Below are 21,940 nucleotides of genomic sequence, written 5' to 3'. Positions count from 1 at the left end.
TTTAAGGCATCAGGAAGCTTGCTGTAGAATTTAAATCTGACTTTATTACTTTTATTTTTATTACCTTTATCACATGGCATTTATTTAGTATATCCTATTCACACCTTTGCACTGACTTGACATATAAAATTAAATCTGTGTACATAATGTTCAGCTCCAATAAAACTGTAAAAAAGACTATTTAAAATACAGTAAATATATATAACACATATTTTGAAATGATAATAAAAATCAACCTGAATTCAGTGACATTTAAAATATCACATTATTCCCCACAGAAGTGTTCAATGCAAAATAAATGCTGCCTGATAGTCTACATTCAGTTTGTGTCTTTATCTCTATTTTCAAGCAAATACTTTCTTTCTTTTTTTTTTTTCAAAGATTTTATTTATTTATTCATGAGAGACACAGAAAGAAAGAGGCAGAAACATAGAGGGAGAAGCAGGTTCCATGCAGGGAGCCCAATGCGGGACTCAATCCCAGGACTCCAGAATCACACCCTGAACTGAAGGCAGACGCTCAACCACTAAGCCACCCAGGCATCCCATAAATACTTTAAAATTAGTGCTCTGCTCCTTATAAATCTCCTTTTTTTTTTTTTTATAACATCTGATTGTTTTTTTTAATTTCCATATGCAATGTAATGTTTAAGCATGCTGCTTGGGATGCTCGTTCTAAAAAACCTGTTGGCCAGTATTCAGAATATCCTTTTGGTTTTAAATACTGGTCAGGAGAAACAAATGATGTAAAAATACATGAATAGTTTTCTATTACAGAAATGAAAACCTGATATGCATCCAGAAGTGCAAGAGGTGAAGAGATTTAACCCTTTCCCCAGATGATAGGGCAATATATGATATATTGCTTCAGATATTTGAGAAGGCTGTGATGTATTTTTATACCGACACAGAAAATTATAAATTATATTGATATATATATATATATATATATATATATATATATATATATATATAGTGATTATGGATACTAATAATATATATTATTAGGCAGAAATTCCAAGGGCGGGGAATGCTTCGGTCATTAAGAAACCGCCTGTGAGCGAGCCGGGTGAGCACAAGAATCAGGTGAAGCTGCGACTCCCTGTGGGGTGGGGTACAGTAGGTCAGGGCAGAGCAAGGAGATATATATATATATACACACACACAAACCAGTTCTGGTTTAGAATTTATGAGCAGAAAGCTCACAAGATACAGGTGACATTTTATTCATTGTTACTGCATATTTATTCATCGTTTATATTTCTAACATTTTGGGGTAAAAATCATATTATATTCATTCACACAAAATACTCTTAATTTTTAAGTAGTTTGCTATACTGTTTTACGGGTTAAACACACACACACACACAAAAAAAAAAACCCTGCTTCTATTTCCTAAGTTGATCAGATCTATGCAGCTCATTCCTATACCAGATGCTAAAACCTTAAGGTTAATCCTCATCATCTTTGAGAATTTCTATAGAATGCGTCAACTATACTGCACCTATATTTATAAATTATATTGCCCAGCTGCTTAATCAGGACTAATGCACTCAAAGAAACTAGATTCTAAATTCATGCCAGGTAAACTGATGTTTTTTCCAACCTGTATGTAAGTTGATCTTCTAAGGCATATGGAAAAGAAATACAATGTTTAACTGGCAGGACAGCTTAAGTACTGACAACTGACGAATGCCCTACAAATACTCCTCTATTTTGCCAACGGGCTGAAGATTAACTTCGACAGCATCCTGCCTGATACAATGAAGTCAATCATGACAATTAGATCATATGATGTGTGTGACTTTTGAGATAAAATATTTAAATTAAAATTGTGTCTGTTTCTATCACTTGCAAATGTCTATATACTAAAATCTCTACAGTCTATGAGGTACATACCATTTAGAAAACACAACTGGTCACACATTACTCTTTTCAAATATACTCATATAAAGATGGAAATCAATGTTTGTAGCATCAACAGGTTTAATTAGCAAATTAATAATTATGACTGTCAAATCAATAGCCAAAGTGTGCCCTTGATTGTAATCAATATTATAACTAACTAATCTGTAAATTACATCACGAGTTGTAATCCCCCATCCACTACTAGAACGTGCCCTGTAATATATGGTGATTCTAAAAGAAACACAACCGCATGTGCCACATCAATAGGTTCTCCAAACCTCCCAAGAGGGATATTTTTCTTTAAATGTTCTTCCTTCAAGTCTTTCGTCATATCTGTGTGAATAAATCCTAAAAGAGAAATGTTTATTTAGTTGAAAAGCATAGATACTATGATATCTGCTCAATTTTAAATAAAAACAAACTTGCTCCTGAAAATCTGAGATTTTTAACAAACTTGTTTAGGAAATACAGAGTTCTGCTAGCAACCAAGTCTACATTTTTATTCAATTTAACTCAATGAACACTTACTGGACACAAAAACATCTGACTCCGAAAACTTGGCCCAACTCCTAGCACAATATAAGCAGGTAGATACAAACATGAATAAAAATTACATTCCTTAGGTAACCTGTAGTTTACAGAAGAAACATTCTCTTGTTCCCCTAAATATAATAAAAGGTCATCTGGTGAATACCCTTATACACAAAGTACCACAAAAAAGTAATAGTAATTTTCACTTGATTGGGGGTAGTGGGGTCATAGGGTTAGAGGGAAGAAAGGTGGTCATGTGAACTGATTTGGGAGTTCTGACAAAAATTAGTTTCATTTGCTATAGCTAAGATAGCTTATGGTCAGAAAGACCAGTATTTCCAATACTCATATAAGAAAAAAATCTTATGGAATAATCTTATTCTGATGCAAGCATATACTAAAAATTCAAAATTTAACATGGCATTGGTAAATGAAGCTTGAAGAGAACATTTTCTAACATATATGATTCTGTAGTATAAAGTACCACATAATATGCTAAACAATCAATTCTAAGTGACTTATATTATAGATATATGCCAGAACTACACATTTTTAAAGAAAATCTAGTGAGATTAGTCTGAGGCAAATACATATTACCAATAAAATACCCAACTTACACAATCAGTATACTTGTACACTACCCATTTAAACTTTTATAAGGAAAGCAAATAATTACTGTTCATGAAATTAACAATAAAAAATATTTAAAAATAAAAAAATATTTTTAAAATTTTAAGGTCATGAAAAATACACAGACTAAAAGTCAGACACGTGAAGTGAAAGTTAAATGTCAACCTCAAGAATAGTTTTTTTAAAAAAAGCTTTCATATTGGCTTGTGTTAAAATGAAATCATTTGTAATTCAAACTGTAAATCAACCTAAATACAATGCCATTTAAAGTATTAGGATAGCCCTTCGGCCCCAGCGCGCCGAGGAGCAAGGTTGCGGAGGGGAGCGAGCGTGGTGCTGCCGTTCCCGCAGTCTCGGGGTCCGCGGCTCTTGCAGGACCTTCAGTGGCGCTATGTTGGGACAGAGCATCTGGAGGTTCACGACCTCTGTGGTCCGTAGGAGCCACTATGAGGAGGGCCCCGGGAAGAATTTGCCATTTTCAGTGGAAAACAAGTGGAGGCTACTACTTATGATGACTTTGTATTTTGGATATGGATTTGCTGCACCTTTTTTTATAGTAAGACACCAACTGCTTAAAAAATAAGGATGTTTTAATTGATCCACTAAACAGATGTGAAAAGGAACATTTTAAGAGGTGCAGTCTCTGAAAAAAGGATCAAACTCTTGAATTCAACATACTCAACATGTTTGTAAATAAACTTATGGCATGAATCTTTAAAAAAAAAAAAGTATTAGGATAAATGTGAACTAAACACTGTATTAAGAATTAACATTAAGAAAAAAAAAGAATTAACATTAAGGTCACTAGTTTACCTTTTTTTTTAAGATTTTACTTTATTTATTTATTCATGAGAGATGCAGAGAGAGAGGCAGAGACACAGACAGAGGGAGAAGCAGACTCCCTACAAGGAACCTGATGCGGAACTTGATCCCAGGACCTAAGGATCATGACCTGAGCCAAAGGTAGGCGCTCAACCAAGGAGCCACCCAGGTGTCCAGGTCACTGGTTTATTATGTAATACTCTTAGTATTTATTTCTCTTTGCCTTAGGTTTCATTTATAAATATCTAAACAGTTTCTTAAAAGTCTTATGAGAAGTAATCATGAGCTTGAAATAGTGACAGCTTTCTTAGGGAAAAGGTAGTAACAAGCTGAATGTCTTTCAAAAAAGGAACTATTTAAAGAAATCATGGTATAGCCACACAGTAAAACAATATGCAGCTATTAAAAACAATGCTATGAAGGACACTTACATGAGGAAAATAGTATTTGCATATTAAAAAGGAGCTTATAAATGCATTATAATCCCTTTAAAAAGTAAACAAAAAATATATACTAATGACTAAAACAACCACCAAAATATTAACAATGATTATCACTAAATTCTAGAATCACAAGTGATGATTTTTACTTTCTTCTCTGTACTTGTCTGTACTTTCCAAATACTTTACAATATATGTATATTATTTTGGTATTCAAATAAAAAGTTACTGAAAAAGATGCACAGTACTAACTTCAGATTGTCTGTAACGAGGACCTGAAATAACAAAATGATGTTACATTATTTGTGTTTCCCCGTGAGATTACATTGTGAAATATGACCTCTTTGCCATTAAATCTTACATTTATTTAAAAAGTCCACAACATATACTTCAATTCCTTTCATCTTTAAGAACAATGAAATGGCCAGAAGAAATGCAAGAATAAAGTAGCTGACACAGATAATAACACTAGATAACCAGCCTTTGCAGAATTTCAAGTGAACTGTAAATGAAACCTCACCTACAGTGAAGAGTCAGAATAATCAATAGGCAATCCAATCACCTTAAAAAGCACTATCATGGGACTTCCTGATATCCAAAGTTTTATGTCTTTGACACTCTTATTTGCAAAAATACCTCAGAGTGTATTAGGAAAAGAAAAAAACTCATCTCACATGCTTAAAAAGCTGAATGAATTAAAATTATGAATGTAACATTTTAAGTTGACACTATCTTCTCAAAGAGTTCATGATATACTTACTTTATTCTAAGGTTGATTTGAATTCTGGCAAAATTGGCATAAAATATTTCCCCACTCTCAAGATCCTCAGCAAAAAATCAATAATGTGTTTCAATCTTAAAAAAAAAAAAAAGAAAGAAAAAACTTGAGGCACCTGGACGGCTCAGTCAGTTGAGTGTCTGACTCTTGATTTCGGTTCAAGTCATAATCTTGGGATCTTGGGATCAAGCTCAACTCAGGGTTTTCACTCAGTGGGGAGTCTGCTTGAGATTCTCTTTCCCACTGCCCCTCCCCCAGCCCACTCTCTCTCAAGTAAATAAATCTTCAAGAAAAAAAAAGCAATTCAAAAAAACTACAGTAAAAATGTTTTGCAAGAAAGACCTTGTAATGATGAGTTAGCAAATTCAAATTCCAGACTCAACTTCCAGTGAGTTTTTTCTGATTCTGCTTTTTCTCAAAAGTAGCATTTTGTAGTGAAAAAAGACGACTGGATTAGGACACATTAAACTAGATTCTGGTTCCCTGCTCTACTAAATACTATCAAAGCTATGACCTAAGCAAAGTCATGTACCTATCTAAAACTGTAGGACTGTTTCTGTATTATAAAATGAGTGAAGTAGATTGAAAATGATGGATCCCTGAGATGTCCTTCAGCTCTACAAAACTACGATTCTAAGATGAAAAGTATGGCTCACTAAATGACAAATTCCTTGAAGATTAGAAAAGTGAGCTTCCCTAAAAGTACCCTCAGTTCCTACACTGATAGTTGGGTAGATAATTAGAATAGCTCCAATTCAGGAAGCACAGATGCTAATCTAGGTTTTCATTCATTCTGTACAGAAAGAAACAGATCTGCCTAGCTTCTAGGTAGATGTCAGTCCTTACATGTTTGTCCTTTTGAAGACAAAGAATAAGGCCACACAATCTGTGAGAGGCCATCTGAAGGCATTCCCATCTTGGAAAAAAAGGCAGATCTGAACAAAGCATGAGGTAGAGAAAGTCAAACCTTAGACAAGAAGAGAGATTTAGACATTGAGACAAGTTTAAGCACACTTCTAGGGAGATGGAAAGAAGTCTTATGCTATAGAGATATTGGCCAAGAAGACAGTCTTCCAAAAAACAACCAAGTAAGCCAGATACACAGAACAGATAAAGGATAATATCTTGAGGCTTTTTGATAAGGTCTTGTTCAACATTACAGCCTGGATTCAGTCCTGAATCTGTGTCCATGTTAGGTCAATTTTGAGGATAGAGAGGTATCATCTGAATCCACAATGGTTGCAAGAAGTCCAGAACTGGAATCGTGATGTGTTCAGACACCCACCTCATATGAAGATTCTCCCTCCACTGCTCAAGCTTAGAAGATAAGGATGTTATTTCACAAGGAGAAGTTAGACAGATTCTCCCCAGGTCTGTGAATGTATAGTTATAATGATTATCCTAATAGAACAGCAGCTAGCCAATCCTGAACTCTAGACAAAAAGACTAAAATAAAATAAATATCAGAGGCCAAGTTGAAAAGAAGAGATTAATTCACCAATACTGGATTCTCCTCGTTGATTATGTTTGATGTGGAGACTGAGAACATGTCCAAAGACGCAAGAGCTTTTCTCTCATCATTATCAGCACTTTCTTTTTTAACTAATAGGCTTATTTTTAAAGCAGTTTTAGTTTTAAAGAAAAACTGAGCAGAAAGTAGAGGGAGTTCCCATATACTCTCGTGTCACATTACCCCTATTTTCCCCAATTAATACCTTGCCTTAGGGTGGTACATTTAATAGTCCAATATTGATATATAATTTTTTATATTGACACATTTTTAAGTAAAGTCCATAGTTAACATTAGCATTCACCCTTTGGCTGGTATAGTTCTCTGCTTTGACAAACAAATAACATAATGTATCCATCATTACAATATCATACAGAATAATTTAACTGCCCTAAAAATTGTTCTGCAGCTTTAAAAAACTAATGTAAATCTTTCCCAAATTTATCAGAAATGAGGTAAAAAATGTGAAGCTAATCTCTAATGACTCCAGGCTCTAGATTCAAAAGAAAGAATTCTAAAGAAAGAATTAAAATAACCCGAGTCACTTTTCCTTAAAAGAGAACAGGCCTTTGCCAAAAACTAGACCAAGATTGTAAACAAAACAAATTCGTATGTCTTAGTATTATGTTTGTCAAAGTGTATACAGAAGCAGTGTGAAAAATCAATTCGATACCAAATAGCACATAAGAGCACATAGAGTAATGCCTGTTTTGAGTAGCTGCCAAGCTTATGAAAACGTTTGTCAATAAGATTTTCTCCAAGTAGTAAACATAAAAGCCCTTCAACTTAAAAAGTGAAGGGAGAGGTGGACACTTAAAGTATCCTACAAAAATAAATGCAATGCTATACTATTTGTCAAAATTTAAAATTCATATCCCCTTTGAGTCCTAGCAGTTTCATTCCCACAATTACACTCATATATTCCTACACATACAAAATAAACTACATACAAGTATTGCCACTGCATTATAAGTTGTAATGGCAAAAGATCAGAAGCAACCTAACTGCCCATCAAGAAGCAACAGGTTAAATCAATTATGGTATACCCAGAAGACAGACATTACTTGTCTTTTAATTCAGCCATTAAAAGTAACGCAGCAGTCACATAAGACCACATATCAAGGGGGTGCCTGCGTGGCTCAGTTAAGCATCCGCCTTCGGCTCAGGTCATGATCCCAGTATGATGGGGTGCCCCACATGTGGCTCCCTGCTCAGTGGAGAGTCTGCTTCTCTCTCTCCCCCCTCTGCTTGCGTGCTTTCTATTGCTCAAATAAATAAAAATCTAAAAAAAAAAAAAAAAAAGACCACATATTGTATGATTTTGTTTTTATGAACTGTCCAGAATAGGGAAATCCAGAGACAAGGTAGATTAGTGGTTACAAGAAGCTGGGGAGATTGGAGGAAAATGCGGAGTGAATGCTAAAAGCTACAGGTGTCTTTTAATATGAGGAAAATGTCTAAAATATATTGTGGTGATGATAGAACAATTCTGTAACTATACTAAAAACCACTGAATTGTATACTCTAAATGGATGAATTGTATGATATGTGAGTTGTATTTCCATAAAGCTGTTATTTTAAAACATAAAGCAGTTCTATACAGAATAATATGGAATCAACTCTAAGATATATTGTATTATGAATAAAGCAAGGTACAGAACACTGAATAGTATGATACAACTGGTGTTTTCTTTTTACGTATATATTTATATATTGTATATTCATATAACTACACACATACTTATATATTGTATGTATACACACATTTTATTGGCTTGTATATGAATTACTGAAGATACTAGTTAACAGTAATTGCTTTTGAGGAAAGAAACTAGATGATCAGGAGAGAGAAGACTCACTTTTCAATCTATGCCTTTTTGTACTTCTGAATTTTGTATCATGTTTTATTATCTATTGAAAACACATTTTTAAAGTAATGTATCCATTATAGTGTCAAATCATCGAATATTGTTTCTCATATTCAATTTTTTTTTTTTTTTTTTTTTTTTTTTTATTTTTTTTTTTTTTTTTTTTTTTTTTTATTTATGATAGTCACAGAGAGAGAGAGAGAGAGGCAGAGACACAGGCTGAGGAAGAAGCAGGCTCCATGCACCGGGAGCCCGACGTGGGATTCGATCCCGGGTCTCCAGGATCGCGCCCTGGGCCAAAGGCAGGCGCCAAACCGCTGCGCCACCCAGGGATCCCTATATTCAATGTTTTCTAATAGTAAGATTTATCCATGATGAGAAAATTTTATTTTAGATTTGAATAACAAAGCTTAGTAACTAATTGATCTTTAAAAAGTCAATAACATTAGACCGCAAATAATAGCCTAATTTATTATTTTCCCTGTTTCTTGCTTTTCCTGTTAAGATTTGCCTCTGGAAACTCCATTTGAAGGTGACCAGTTAAACTAACATAAGAAGAAACATTTGTTAATGTTGTTGTCAGTTCTATTAAAAGATCTGGTGATGAATCTGGTTGAAACTACTACCTAAAATAAATAAATAATCCATAAAATCAATTTAATTCCTCTACTTCAACCTGCACTTTGCTCTGACCAATTAAACATATTCATACTATGAATCCTGCTAAATATATATGGCCATCATAAAAAAGGCCACCCTATGAAGTGGTCACATTTTTAGCAATAGGTTTTTTTTTAAGTAAAAATTGTACTAGAAAGTAAGACTCTCCCACCTGGCCGTCCCCCCCACCCCGAGCTCTAGGGGCCTAGCCCCACCCGTCAGTGCTGGTGTCAGGGCACTCACCACCAAGCATGGGGGCCGTACCCCTCACCGTGCCCACCATCTCTTGTAGCCCCTACCTGCACCCTCAATGCTGCACGGGCCCGCCCCATGGGGCTCGGCGACTAATGTGTTTTGTCCCCAGTTAATCACCATTCTACAGCCTGGCTCTGCAAGGGGCTGGGGCTGCCCTGCCGCCCGCCATCTGCTGCCCTAAGCTTCCTGACTCCATTCGTCCAACACTTGTTGGAAAAGGCTATATAGGAAAGGCTATATAAAACACTCATAAAACTTCCCTTTGTATACAAATTGGATTCCCCATTACTTAGCCTGTTGCCTTGACAACTAATTCACTCTGACAAAATTAAGCATTCCTTCTATGGTGTTTCCATAGCATCATACATGTTCATCTACTGTACATTCATCATATAGCACTATAATTGTTTATATGTCTTTCTCACTGTACTTAGCTCCTTGTAGCAGAAATATCTTTTTCTTTTTTTATAATTTTGGAACCCTTGCACATAGGAGACACTCCAGGAAATCTGCTGAGTTATTATGAGTTAGAAACACTTGTGTTATCCTTTTATCATTCAGCTTTTAAATCATGATAAACTGGAATTAACTCTTCATCACCCACACTACTGCAATCCCTAACAGAGGGAAGCAAATACATGCAACCCCAAATCACAAATAATCTATTCTGTATATGGCTAAACTAGGCTAATACTAAAATCAATCAGGTTGCATAAACATACATAAACAGAAAGCAGTGTCAAAATGACAGTACAAATTTTGGATTATCTTTTTTTTTTTTATAAAGATTTTATTTATTCATTCATGAGAGACACGGGGTGGGGGGGAGAGGGGGAGAGGGAGAGAGAGAGAGAGAGAGAGAGAGAGAGAGAGAGAGAGAAAGGCAGAGACACAGGCAGAGAGAGAAGGAGGCTCCATGCGGGGAGCCCGATGTGGGACTCGATCCTGGGACTCCAGGATCACGCCCTGGGCTGAAGGCAGGGGCTAAAGCGCTGAGCCACTCAGGGATCCCCTATCTTTTTCCTTTTTTTTCTAAAATGGTTATATCTAAACCAGAGTCATTTATCAAATGTTCATGGATTTGGAATACTTGAATTTAGCTAGTCTCTGTGACTAAACAATGAACTGAGATGAAGGCACATAACAGAGTACAAGGGTTATCAGGACATTTTGACATTTCCCTAAGCCTTGCTAGTTTGGGATCACTGCCAAATAAAACACAATCCCAGCACACAAGCTGGAACCATTAGTGACTTGAAATGGAATCGTGGCAAAGGTCTACTCCAGTCTACTCTCTTACAAACAACCAATGAACCAAAATGTCTTTTCTGTATATGGTAATCAATTCTTTAATACCTACAATAAGCTAGGTCAAAGATTCCATGGCTAACTGGCAGAGATATATGAAAACAATCATTTTATTTAAAAGTCGAATAAATACCTACACCAAATTTTTTTTTTTAAGATTTCATTTACTTATTCATGAGAAACAGAGAGAGGCAGAAGCAGGCTCTCTCTGGGGAGCCCTATGAGGGACTTGATCCCAGAACCCCAGGACCACGCTCTGAGCTGAAGGCAGACGCTCAACCACTGAAGCTACCCAGGCACCCCCTTACAACAAATTTTTATAAGACCAAAGAGTGGTACTACAGGTTGAAGTTTTAGCACTTTATTACCCTCTTTAACTAATCTAGGTAATCTGTGTATGGTTTTGGATTTTTTCTAATATCCATTTGGTTCAAGGACAGTTTATACTTTTTCTAATGCCATGGTTCTTATGTCCTTGATAAATTAAACTTTTGTTTACATTATCTGTATTCTGCTGAACTGATGATTCACAAAGAACTCTAATTTCCAGATAAATGATTTTTTATTTTATTTATTTTATTTTTATTTTTTTGATAAATGATTTTTCAAAAAAGATTTCATTTATTTATTTGACACAGAGAAACAGAGCACAAGCAGGGAGAAACGTTGGAGGGAGAGGAAGAGGCAGACTCCCCACTGAGCCAGGAGCCCAATGTGTGGTTCCATCCATGGCTGAGATCATGACCAGAGCCAAAAGCAGAGGCTTAACTGACTGAGCTACCCAGGCGGCCCTAGATAAATGATTTTTGATGTTATTGTGGGACTTCTTGAGATTTTTGAAATACTAAACTATGTTTTCTTAAAACTAGAATCTACTTTGTTACATGGTTTCCTTATAAATTTGTGGAATCCCAGATACTCAAGGTAGCATTCATAATTTTCATTTTGTACTTCTAACTGGATTAGTACTAATTTTATACATGTTTAACTGGTCTGGACACTTTGGAATGCCACTTGGGCAAGGTTTCTGACGAATCTTAAAGTCATCATAATTAATACTTGCACATTCACCATTTCTAGCCCTATTTTGGCAGAAAAAAAATATGTACAATTATGAACATTTTGCATTTCATGCTTAGGAGAATGTAGTATGTTTTTATGTAGGTATTTTAAAGAAATTTCAACTGCTTCTATAATCCTGTGAACTAAACACATCTTCTGATAGATACCTATATGCTGCATTGTTTCAGTCACTTCTGGGAGGCCCTGTAATGTTAGTAGATCAGAAAAGAGACTGGCATCTAAAATATAGCCTCTTTCTTGCCTAGGTGGCTCCCTTGGCAAAGCACCCAACTCTTGATTTTGGCTCATGGTTTCAGGGTTGTAGAACTAAGAAGCCCTGCATCGGTCTTCACACTCAGCAGGGAGTCTGCTTCTGTCCCCCTCCCTCTGCATATGTTTGTGATCTCTTTATAAATAAATCTTGTTTAAAAATTAAAAAATAAAATAAATAGTTGCTCAGGAAACTGAGCAACTTAACCTTTTCAAGATGAGCTTTGGCAAAAGTTTTCACTTATAAAGATTCTGCATTCTTATTTTGGTCAAAGTGGAGGTTGGTTTTATAACTTTGTCTTGAAGATTGTTATCAATACACTCACATTTCATCAGTCTTTCCCTTCGTCTTGAAGATTACTTAGCACACTGTGAAAATTTAAGTTGAAGGAGGAAATTTCAAAATGAGACTTAAGTGATTGTAGAATGCCTGGTGTTCATGTGTACAGGTGACTACTGAATGGAATAGAACTTTTAAAAATTTAAGGTAATCAATTTGAAGACCAGCAAACCAGCTGTAAGTTGTATATTTTAATTTATTTTAAAAGCTTAGCATAAGTTATAAGAATTGGAAAATTTCTTTAGCCTTTAGAAAGCTACATTTAAAAAAAAAAAAAAAAAAGAAAGCTACATTTTAATTCCAATCATTGTTTTAATATTTTCCAATTATCTGTAACAGACAGATCAAGTTAATTGGCTTTGCATCCCATTTAATCCATCAGTATTTTCAAGCTATGAGGAATGTCCAAAGTAAGCACAAGAAAAGGAACAGGTGCATAATAATAATGTTCTACTTGTCTTAAGAAATCTCTGATTTTTGTGCAATTAGCCCAAATCAAACTTGCTTTGTCTTACAAGTGAATTGCATCTTTATTGGCTTGAATTTTCTTACATCTTTAACAAGAATATAAGTGTTCCTGATAGATTTTCTCCAGGAGGCTAGCTCTACTGTAAGCTTCCCCATGTGACTTCTACTATTTTGAAAATTTTTAAACAGCCACATCTATTAAACAGTCATCTTCATTGTTGGCCACTCCAACATATGCCTGGTTTGAGAAACCTTAGTTCCTCTAAGCAGTGCCTCATGCATACATAATAGTACTTTTTGGTGCCAGAGTATTCAGTCTCATTTCTGTTACCATGTCCTACCACTTTCTTCCTCCCGTGCCATCACACAATGAGCCTCAGCACCTCCATTTATTCATTAAAGAGACAATTACAGATAAAAATCACTGTTAAAATCTTGCTACTTCATAAACTGACTTCTAAAAAGATGTTTCTTTCTCCTGAGCCTGTGTAAATATCTTTTTATCCTTCAAACTTTTCTTTGTATTGAAATTCTTTTTTTTTGTATTGAAATTCTAACATGAATCCTGGATTGCTCTCTAGGGTACAATGAGGTACAGTGAAAGGCATGTTGTCTATTTTGAAAACAAACATCATGTGACCCCTAGTAATTCTTTTTCTGTCAGAATACCAACTTTCTGGAGAAATCAGTATGTCAATTATTGGTTGCTTGGTGAAATGTGTAAATGACATCACATATGCAGCCCTCTTTGATTATTTCCTCTTGTTTATACTATTATTAAAAGCATGTTGTATAATAGATTTACTCAAATATTTTAAATATAGAGAAATATTGTTTCTGTAAGATACACAAGAAATACATTTAGGCAATATACACATTACTTGGAAAGCTCTGCTTCGGGATGCCTGGTGGCTCAGTGGTTGAGCATCTGCCTTCAGCTCAGGGCATGATCCCAGAAACCCAGGATAGAGTCCCACATCGGGCTCCCTGCATGGAGCCTGCTTCTCCCTCTGCCTGTGTCTCTGCCTCTCTCTCTGCCTCTCTCTCTCCCTCTCTCTCTGTCTCTCTCATGAATAAATAAATAAAATCTTAAAGAAAAAAAAAAAAGAAAGCTCTGCTTGGATAGTGACAAAATCTAAATTAATTAGCAAATGTATCCCAGTGAGCAATAAATCAAAGAACATTCCAAGAAGAGAGAAGGATACTTAAAATGGAAATAGTTCTCCAAAACTATACAATTTGGAGTTCAACAAGTGGATATGTTACCAACACCCACTCCCCAACCTAACCTGAAATTCTTACATTCAATTCTTAAGAGGTCTTAATTTATAACTAATTTATAACTAATTTTTAAATGAGAAATTTCTCTTGTGTTTTCAGTCTGAGAGTAATCATTTACTAGAAAATGCAATGTGGGGTGCCTGGGTGGCTTAACTTGATTTCAGCAAAGATCATAATCTCAGGATCATGAGATCAAGAATCATGTCAGGCTCCACACCCAATGTGGAGCCTGCTTAAGATTCTCTCTCTCCCTCTCTTAAAAAAAGAAAAAAAAATGCAATGTGGTTTATGCAAACAAAACAGCCTGGCATTACTCTTGGTCTCTTCCTTGAGGGTAGTACAGAGACTGGCAGTGTGGGCAGGTGTAGCCATTTTAGTCCTGTCAAGACACAGTCATGCCCTCACACATTATACTACTACTCAAGAATTCAGTAACAGTGAAGATTTCATGTTCCTATTCTGATACTCAAATATGCCTGGTGATGGCAATGTACTTACAAACACAGGAACAATCTCTGCTATTGTTGTACAAAGCCATAAGGATACATAAACTATATTCTAAAAGAAAGTAAAACTGTCACTATTTGCAAATGACATCATATACATACATACATATACATATAAAGAGTCCACCAAAAATATACTAGAATAAATGAATTTAGTAAACTTGCAGGATACAAAACCAATACAGAAATCTGTTGGATTTCTATACACTAATTATGAACTAGAAGAAAAAAATTTAAAAAAAATCTCATTTACAATTACACCAAAAGGATAAAATACTTAGGAATAAACTTAACCAAGGAGGTGAAACCTAATACTCTGAACCCTATAAGACACTGATGAAGAAACTGAAGATGATACATATAAATGGAAAGATATTCCACGCTTATGGATTAGAAGAATTGTTAAATTGTCCATACTACCCACAGTAATCCCTATTAAAATACCAATAGTAATTTTTCACAAAACTAGAAGAATCCTAAAATTTATATGGAATCACAAAAGACCCCAAATAGCCAAACTTACTCTTTCTTTCTTTCTTTCTTTCTTTCTTTCTTTCTTTCTCTCTCTCTCTCTCTCTTTCTTTCTTATGCAATCACTGCACCCAATGTGGAGCTTGAACTCACGACCCCATGATTAAGAGTCACACGTTCTACCAACTGAGCCAGTCAGGTGCCCCCACCCAAAATAATCTTGAGAAAGAAGAACAAAGCTGGAGGTATCAAGATCCCAGATTTCACACTATATTATAAAACTACAGCAATCAAAGCAGTATGGTACTGGCACAAAAACACATAGATCAATGGAACAGAATGGAGGCCCAGAAATAAACTCTCTTTTTATATGGACAATTAATCTATGACAAAGGTGACAAGAATTTACAAAAAAGAAAATACAGTCTCATCAATAAATGGTGTTAAGAAAACTGAACAGCAAAAGAAGGAAACTGGCTATGTAAATAGCTAAGAAATGGAAACAACCTAAATGAGCATTCATGATAGATGAATGGATAAAGAAGATGTGATACATATATATACACGGTGGAATATTACTCAACCATGAAAAGAAGAAAAACTTAGCCATTGGCAACATGGATGGACCTAGAGGGTATTATGCTAAGCGAATAAGAGAGAGAAAAGGACAAATGACATGATTTCACTTGGACGTGGAATCTTAAAAACAAAATGACTCAACAAAAACAGAAACAGACTCATAAATAACAGAGAACTGATGGTTGCCAGAGGGGAGAGGGATGGAGGGACGGGCAAAATATGTAAAGAGGATTAAGAGGTACAAGCTTCCAATTATAAAATAAATATGTCATATGGATAGAAAGTACAGCATAGGGAATATAGTCAGTAATACTGTAAAAACTTTGTATAGTACACAGATGGTAGCTAACCTATCATGGTGAACATTTCATAATATACATAATTTTTGAATCACTATATTGTACATCTGAAACTAACATAATATTGTATGTCAACTATACTTCAATTTTTAAAAAAAGAAAAACGTTTTCACTGACCTGGTGCAACTACATTCACTCTAATTTTCTTTCTTGCTACTTCTTTAGCAAGAGCAAGTGAAAATCCAACTAGTCCTCCTTTACTTGCACTGTACACAGACTGGCCAGAATTGCCTTTTAAACCAATAATACTTCCTAGAAAAAATAAAACAAAAGCAAATTTAAACCAATTAATGAGTTATTTGAATATTTAAATAATTTACAGTTAACAAAGCACAAACCATTTTGCCTTGTCCTTTGCTAAAATTAGGAGTTCTAAATACTGTCATTTGAGTAATAAGACTTAGGGCTGGAGTCTGCTTCAGATACAAAAAGAAAACAAGTTCTGAAAGAAGCTCATGTAAAACCTCAAATGTCAGGCAGGGGCTTGAGAGCTGATCCATTAAGTAAAAGAAACCCACTCTCATCTCTGAGTAGGTCAGATATGGTTCTATAAAGTGTCCAGTAGGAAAGATTAAAACCTGGCTGACTGATTTTATGGGTTCTACAATGCCGACATGAGAAGGTATTCATTTCTACCTAAAAATATAGTTCATGTGAAGATAAATCTCACTAAATTTGAACTACCATCAATCTAAGTTAGCAAAGGTTCAACTGGCAGCCCTGGTGGCTCAGTGGTTTGGCGCCGCCTTCAGCCAGGGCCTGATCCTGGGGACCCAGGATCAAGTCCCACGTCGGGCTCCCTGCATGGACTACTGTCCATCTAGTCAGGAAGTGTTAACCTCTGAAATAATCAGTGAACTTTCTAAGAGTTTAAAGTAGTCCTTTCTGTAAAAAGATTCTCTGACTTGCAATTATGTACCTTTAGCACAATTTTAAAAGCTCTGCATGTATACGAAGGACTGAAGTGGGCTTTTAAAATATATCTAAAAAGGGAATAGTTTAGTGTTAAACAAATAAACCCACATTATCAGGTGATATAAATGGGCCAGTAAACCAGCTTCTGAGAATGCAAAAACATCACCTGGCTGTGTTGGAAGGTAAAGGTCGACTAATCTTTCACTTTTTAATCATTTACTAATCTTAATTCTAAGAAACTGATTTCCTACATTTTTAAGGGTTAACGTCAAAAATGTCCTAATTCTTATTAGCACAGTATTCTTTTCTCATTTTCCAAAGAGAAAAACCATACATTTTGGCTTGGAAAGCCATTTCCTAAATTAAAACAACAGGGCCATTTACTTAAATGGAGCGGCATTCCCCGTTTATGGCCTTTTAAGGTATTACTGATTAAAATTAAAAGGCAGGGGATCCCTGGGTGGCGCAGCAGTTTAGCGCCTGCCTTTGGCCCAGGGCGCAATCCTGGAGACCCCGGATGGAATCCCACGTCAGGCTCCCGGTGCATGGAGCCTGCTTCTCCCTCTGCCTATGTCTCTGCCTCTCTCTCTCTCTCTCTCTCTGTGTGACTATCATAAATAAAAATTTTAAAAAAAATTAAATTAAAAGGCAGACAATATGCTGCTGCTATTTTCAAATTGCCAAACTGAAAGGAAATTTTAAGTCATTTTGCGTTTTAAAGTCTACAAGCACACACTACACGGTTTATCTGCCCCATGGGTCAGATGAACTGAAGACTAGGAGTTACTTACATTCATTTGAAAAAAATCATCCCCTTCAGAAAACTTCCTCCTAAACCTGTGTACTATATTTATAGTAACACATGCAACTGCTACAGAGATCATTTTTTAGCCCCCGCTATCTAAAGTTTTTCAATTCCTTATCCATATTTTAAAAATTAGGTATCACATGGAAAATCAGGATGTCTAATTTCTCTTAAATGGCTGGGAAAACAGAGACCAGATCTGTGCATAGCAACAATCAACTGCATCTAAACAGTGGCTGCCCTGGCCTTTCCACATGGCCTCTGGACACTGAAACTGGGCATCTTTTGTCATGTATCATATGGCTTGTACTGTCATTTTTCTAATACTGGTGATGTCATTCATTTAACATCTGCTTGACCACTAGAGAGATGTAAATTTGCAATTCCTGTTTTACCCATTAACTGTTTAATTAAATCCTGTTTCCACAGATAGTAAAAAGACCCATTTCATCCAAGTTTCACACGTGACTAAGCTCCAAATTAATCAATTAAATATTTTTATGGCACTATGAGATAAGTCTAATGTCACAGGTGAAGACTCACCTACATTAACAATAGACCCTCTCTGCTGCTGAATCATAGTCTTCAAGGCAGCTTTACAAGTCAACATGGAACCCAAGAGGTTAGTATGAAGCTGAGATATCATATCTTCAGTTTTTGTTCTTAGTAAAAGGCTGTCCCTACAAAAAAAAAAAAAAAAAAAAAAAGAAAGAAAAAAAAAACAGTAACACGTAAATTAAAAATGAGATAAAACAAATTTTAAAGATAAGAATACATGATATTTTAACTGAAAGTAGAGTATTAGAAATATATTTGGGCTAGAATACCTACAGACTCCCACTTTAAACTGATTTTAAGGGGCACTAAAATAACTCATAAATCAGAACAGATAAACTTAGAAGACAGGTTGAATGGCAAATATTCCTAATCACTAAAAGTAATACCATGTAGCCAAAATATCTTAAACGAACTGAGCAACTGCCATTATAGTAAGCCCTGTTTAGCAATAAAATACATTATGCTAAATATTGTCCTAAATTCGTCTTTTAAAAAGAAAAAAATACCTAACAATAAAATACCTCTAATACAAGTTCATGAACTTACACAAGGGTGACAGAAGCCAGAATGGTGGTTATCTATAAGAAAGTATTAACTCGGAAGAAACTGCTAGAGTGCTGAAAAAGTTCTATAGTTCAATATGGGTGTGATTACAATGTTAAAATTCATCGAAATGCATCCTTATTGTGTATCTCAATTTATATTTTATAAGAAAAGAATGTATAGATTGACAAAGTTTTAAAATATATACACATATATATTTTTTAAAGATTTTATTTATTTATTCATGAGAAACACAGAGAGAGAGAAAAGCAGAGACACAGGCAGAGGCTGGCTCCATGCAGGGAGCCCCAGGCAGGACTTGATCCCGGGACCCCAGGATCACGCCCTGAGCCAAAGGCAGATGCTCAACCACTCAGCCACCCAGGTGTCCCTTCATATTTTTTAAAATACATATTTTCTTCCAATTAGAAGTAGAGCAAGTTAATATATTTACTCATACCAATCAAAGACATGCTAGAAAAAAAAATGTATGAGAAGTGTACTTAAATTTGTGACCAACCTGTTAATTCCAGCAGCATTTACCAAGAAATTAACTCGACCTAAATTTTTCTCCATTTCTTCAAATGTATTTTGAACATCGCGTTCTTTGGCAACATCACAGCTAAATGCCAAATGATCTCCTATACAACAAAGTTAAATTAGCATTATTTATAAATTATAAGTTCAACTTAAAAATTATTCAATATACATTTGTTAAGCATCTACTATGAACTAAGTCTGTAATTACCAGAACCTAGAGATTAAAAAATGATTATGTCATGAATTTCTGCTCTCAAGGAGTTCAGTCCAATAAAACTCCGGTGGGGGGATGGATGGAGAACAAGGAGAAGTAATACTACAGAACTAAATCTTAAAACTTTTTTTTAGTCAAAAAATGGTAGGGCCTTTTTTTTGTGTTCACAAGGCTCTGTAAGATTAATCTAATAATATTTCTGGCTTTGATGGTGACCCCATGCTACTCAATTCAATAGTGTTCTGTGTAATATAGTTCTTTTTTGAAATTTATGTCTAATTCTGGTCCTAAGAATAAACCCTAGGGTTTCTTTCACTTTTTTTTTTTTTTTTACTATGGCATCTATGTTACAATAACTATTATTCAAGACCGACCATTACATGGCAGGAAGCTACAAAAAGAAAAAGAAATGCCAAAACTAAAAAACACACAAAAAATAACTTTTACTAAAAACTGTTACTTCCCTTTTTTAAAATGCCCACTTTTTAGAGATGCTTAAACTTCAGAAGAATACACTTCAACGAAAGCATTCTCTTTAATAACACATCATTTTAATACTCTAAAACGTATATTTTTTTGGAAAACTAAACAACTGCTTATTTTCTGGCTGACTTTACCTAGTATGTTAACACTAAAATTACACTTTCACACTCCTCTGTGACCCACTGCTGGCATTCATCTGAAACTTGGGCCACAATAACCCCTGGAAGCTCAACCAACAGTTTTAACCTATTCTAGCAAACACTAATGGCTTGGGATGATCCCATAAGGAAAACCCACTTTCTCACTCCTTTGTCACCATAACAGAGGCAGTGAATATGAGCAGCAAGAAGCATTCACTGAAATTCTCCTGGCTCCGTAACTTTATTATCCCCCTCTCTAAACAGAGTCTAGTATTTTCACAACCCATGTGCACAACTAGGGTGAACAAATACTAATGTTAAAGGATGCAGCCTCCAGGTGCCTCCCCAGGCCTCTGCTCTTCCCAGTGCTTTCCTGAGAGTGGATGAAGCGCACCAGAGCCTTCTAGTAACTCCATTACCGCATCTTGGCATCTTTCCTACATCCTGTTTCTCCCCACTATCCAGAGACTTAAATTTGCAAAATAGTGCAAAAAACAATGACTAATCCATTACTAACAAACCAAAATAATTGGATTTTAAATGAATCTGAAAAATCTCAAAAAAAAAAAAAAAAAAAAGAACCTGAAAAATCTCAATTCACCATTTGTGAGAGCCACCAGAACGATTTAATGACCTACTGAGCGCTTATGGATGTGGGAGAGCCAGAACAAGAACGGACGGAGTCCGTCTATGACACGGCTCTGCGCCCTCGCCCGCGTCCACAGCCTCGGCAGGACCGGCAGGACCGGCAGGACCGCAGGGGCCTCCGCGCCCAACTCCTCTGGGCCCAGGTCTCCTCCCTCCAGACAGGCAGGTGAGCAGGAGCCTCAGGGAGGTGGGGGCTCAGTTCACGGGCCTCCCAGGAAACCCCAACGTGCACCCCTCGGCGGCCGGCCGCGCGGACACGCTCTGCGGGGAACCGGCCCGTGCGGTTCTCTGCCCGAACCCGCGTCCACACTCGCGACCGGGTGCTCCTGGGCGCGGGAAGCCGAACTCCTGAACCTCAGAGCCAGGAAGGCCAGACCTTCCCGTTTCACAAACGAGGAAACCGGAGGCGCTCGGGCTGCAGCCACACGGCTGGACAGCTCGGTTACCTACCGCCGAGCTCTCCGGCGGCGGCCCTGGCCCCTTCCAGATTTCTGGCGATGACGGCCAGCCGGTAGCCCTTCTGGGCCATCACCTGGGCCACTGCCCTCCCAATGCCCCTGGAGCCTCCGAAAACTGCACACACGCGGTCCATGGCGGACTGCGGAATCGCGAACTCGGAGGAATGAGGGCAGGAGTAGCGACCCCTTTCCAGATGTTCTCTGCCTTTTAAACCATGGAGGCTCCAAGAGAAAGAAAAAAAAAAACAAAAACCCAAAACGCCGAGGGAAAAAAAAAAAAAAAAAGCACCGCTTTAGACCTCCTGCCGCTGGACTTCGGCAACCCGGTAGGCGGGGAAGAGGCGCGGAGAGGATGACGTCTACGCATGACGTCAGCGCGCACAGGCTACCAGGCCCAGCGCCCTCCGGGAGACACTGCCTGAAAGAGCCCCGGCGGTCGAGGACTGGCCTGCGCTGCATGCTGGGACTTGTAGTCTTTACTCGGGAGTGGAAAAGGCGTGGGCGCACTGTTTGGTGAGAAATGTATTCAAAGTAACGAAGGCGGGTTGGAGTGACCTCGTAGCCCTTGGGACGTGAGAGCCAGTATTAGAG

General features: G+C 36.6%; 2 protein-coding genes across 2 annotated transcripts; one reads left to right on the top strand and one right to left on the bottom strand.

Annotated features, from left to right (window-relative positions):
- Nucleotides 1-1,967: 1,967 nt before the first annotated feature.
- Nucleotides 1,968-21,668, bottom strand: CBR4 (carbonyl reductase 4). Its single transcript, XM_041766128.1, has 5 exons — nt 21,342-21,668; nt 19,387-19,507; nt 18,309-18,445; nt 16,163-16,297; nt 1,968-2,255 (listed from the first exon to the last, which is right to left on the bottom strand). Exons 1-5 carry the CDS (start codon nt 21,481-21,483, stop codon nt 2,077-2,079), a joined length of 714 nt encoding a protein of 237 aa, XP_041622062.1. The 5' UTR covers nt 21,484-21,668; the 3' UTR covers nt 1,968-2,076.
- On the top strand, nt 3,245-3,786 carry LOC121497079 (cytochrome c oxidase subunit 7C, mitochondrial-like). The gene has a single exon (XM_041766129.1). The coding sequence runs from the start codon at nt 3,460-3,462 to the stop codon at nt 3,649-3,651; it is 192 nt and encodes a 63-aa protein (XP_041622063.1). The 5' UTR covers nt 3,245-3,459; the 3' UTR covers nt 3,652-3,786.
- Nucleotides 21,669-21,940: the final 272 nt, after the last annotated feature.

Source organism: Vulpes lagopus, chromosome 8 (assembly GCF_018345385.1).
Source record: "Vulpes lagopus strain Blue_001 chromosome 8, ASM1834538v1, whole genome shotgun sequence".
Taxonomy (NCBI): Eukaryota; Metazoa; Chordata; class Mammalia; order Carnivora; family Canidae; genus Vulpes; species Vulpes lagopus.
This window is presented reverse-complemented; position numbering and strand designations above follow the sequence as displayed.

What these genes read in the sequence shown, in the direction of transcription:
- LOC121497079 (XM_041766129.1), top strand. Translation starts at nt 3,460, where the DNA reads ATGTTGGGACAGAGCATCTGGAGGTTCACGACCTCTGTGGTCCGTAGG.
- CBR4 (XM_041766128.1), bottom strand. Translation starts at nt 21,483, where the DNA reads ATGGACCGCGTGTGTGCAGTTTTCGGAGGCTCCAGGGGCATTGGGAGG. An exon ending in CGCCGCCGGAGAGCTCGGCG is followed by an intron (nt 19,508 to 21,341) that starts GTAGGTAACCGA and finishes TTTGTTGTATAG; the next exon opens with GAGATCATTTGGCATTTAGC. An exon ending in AGGGTCTATTGTTAATGTAG is followed by an intron (nt 16,298 to 18,308) that starts GTGAGTCTTCAC and finishes TATTTTTTCTAG; the next exon opens with GAAGTATTATTGGTTTAAAA.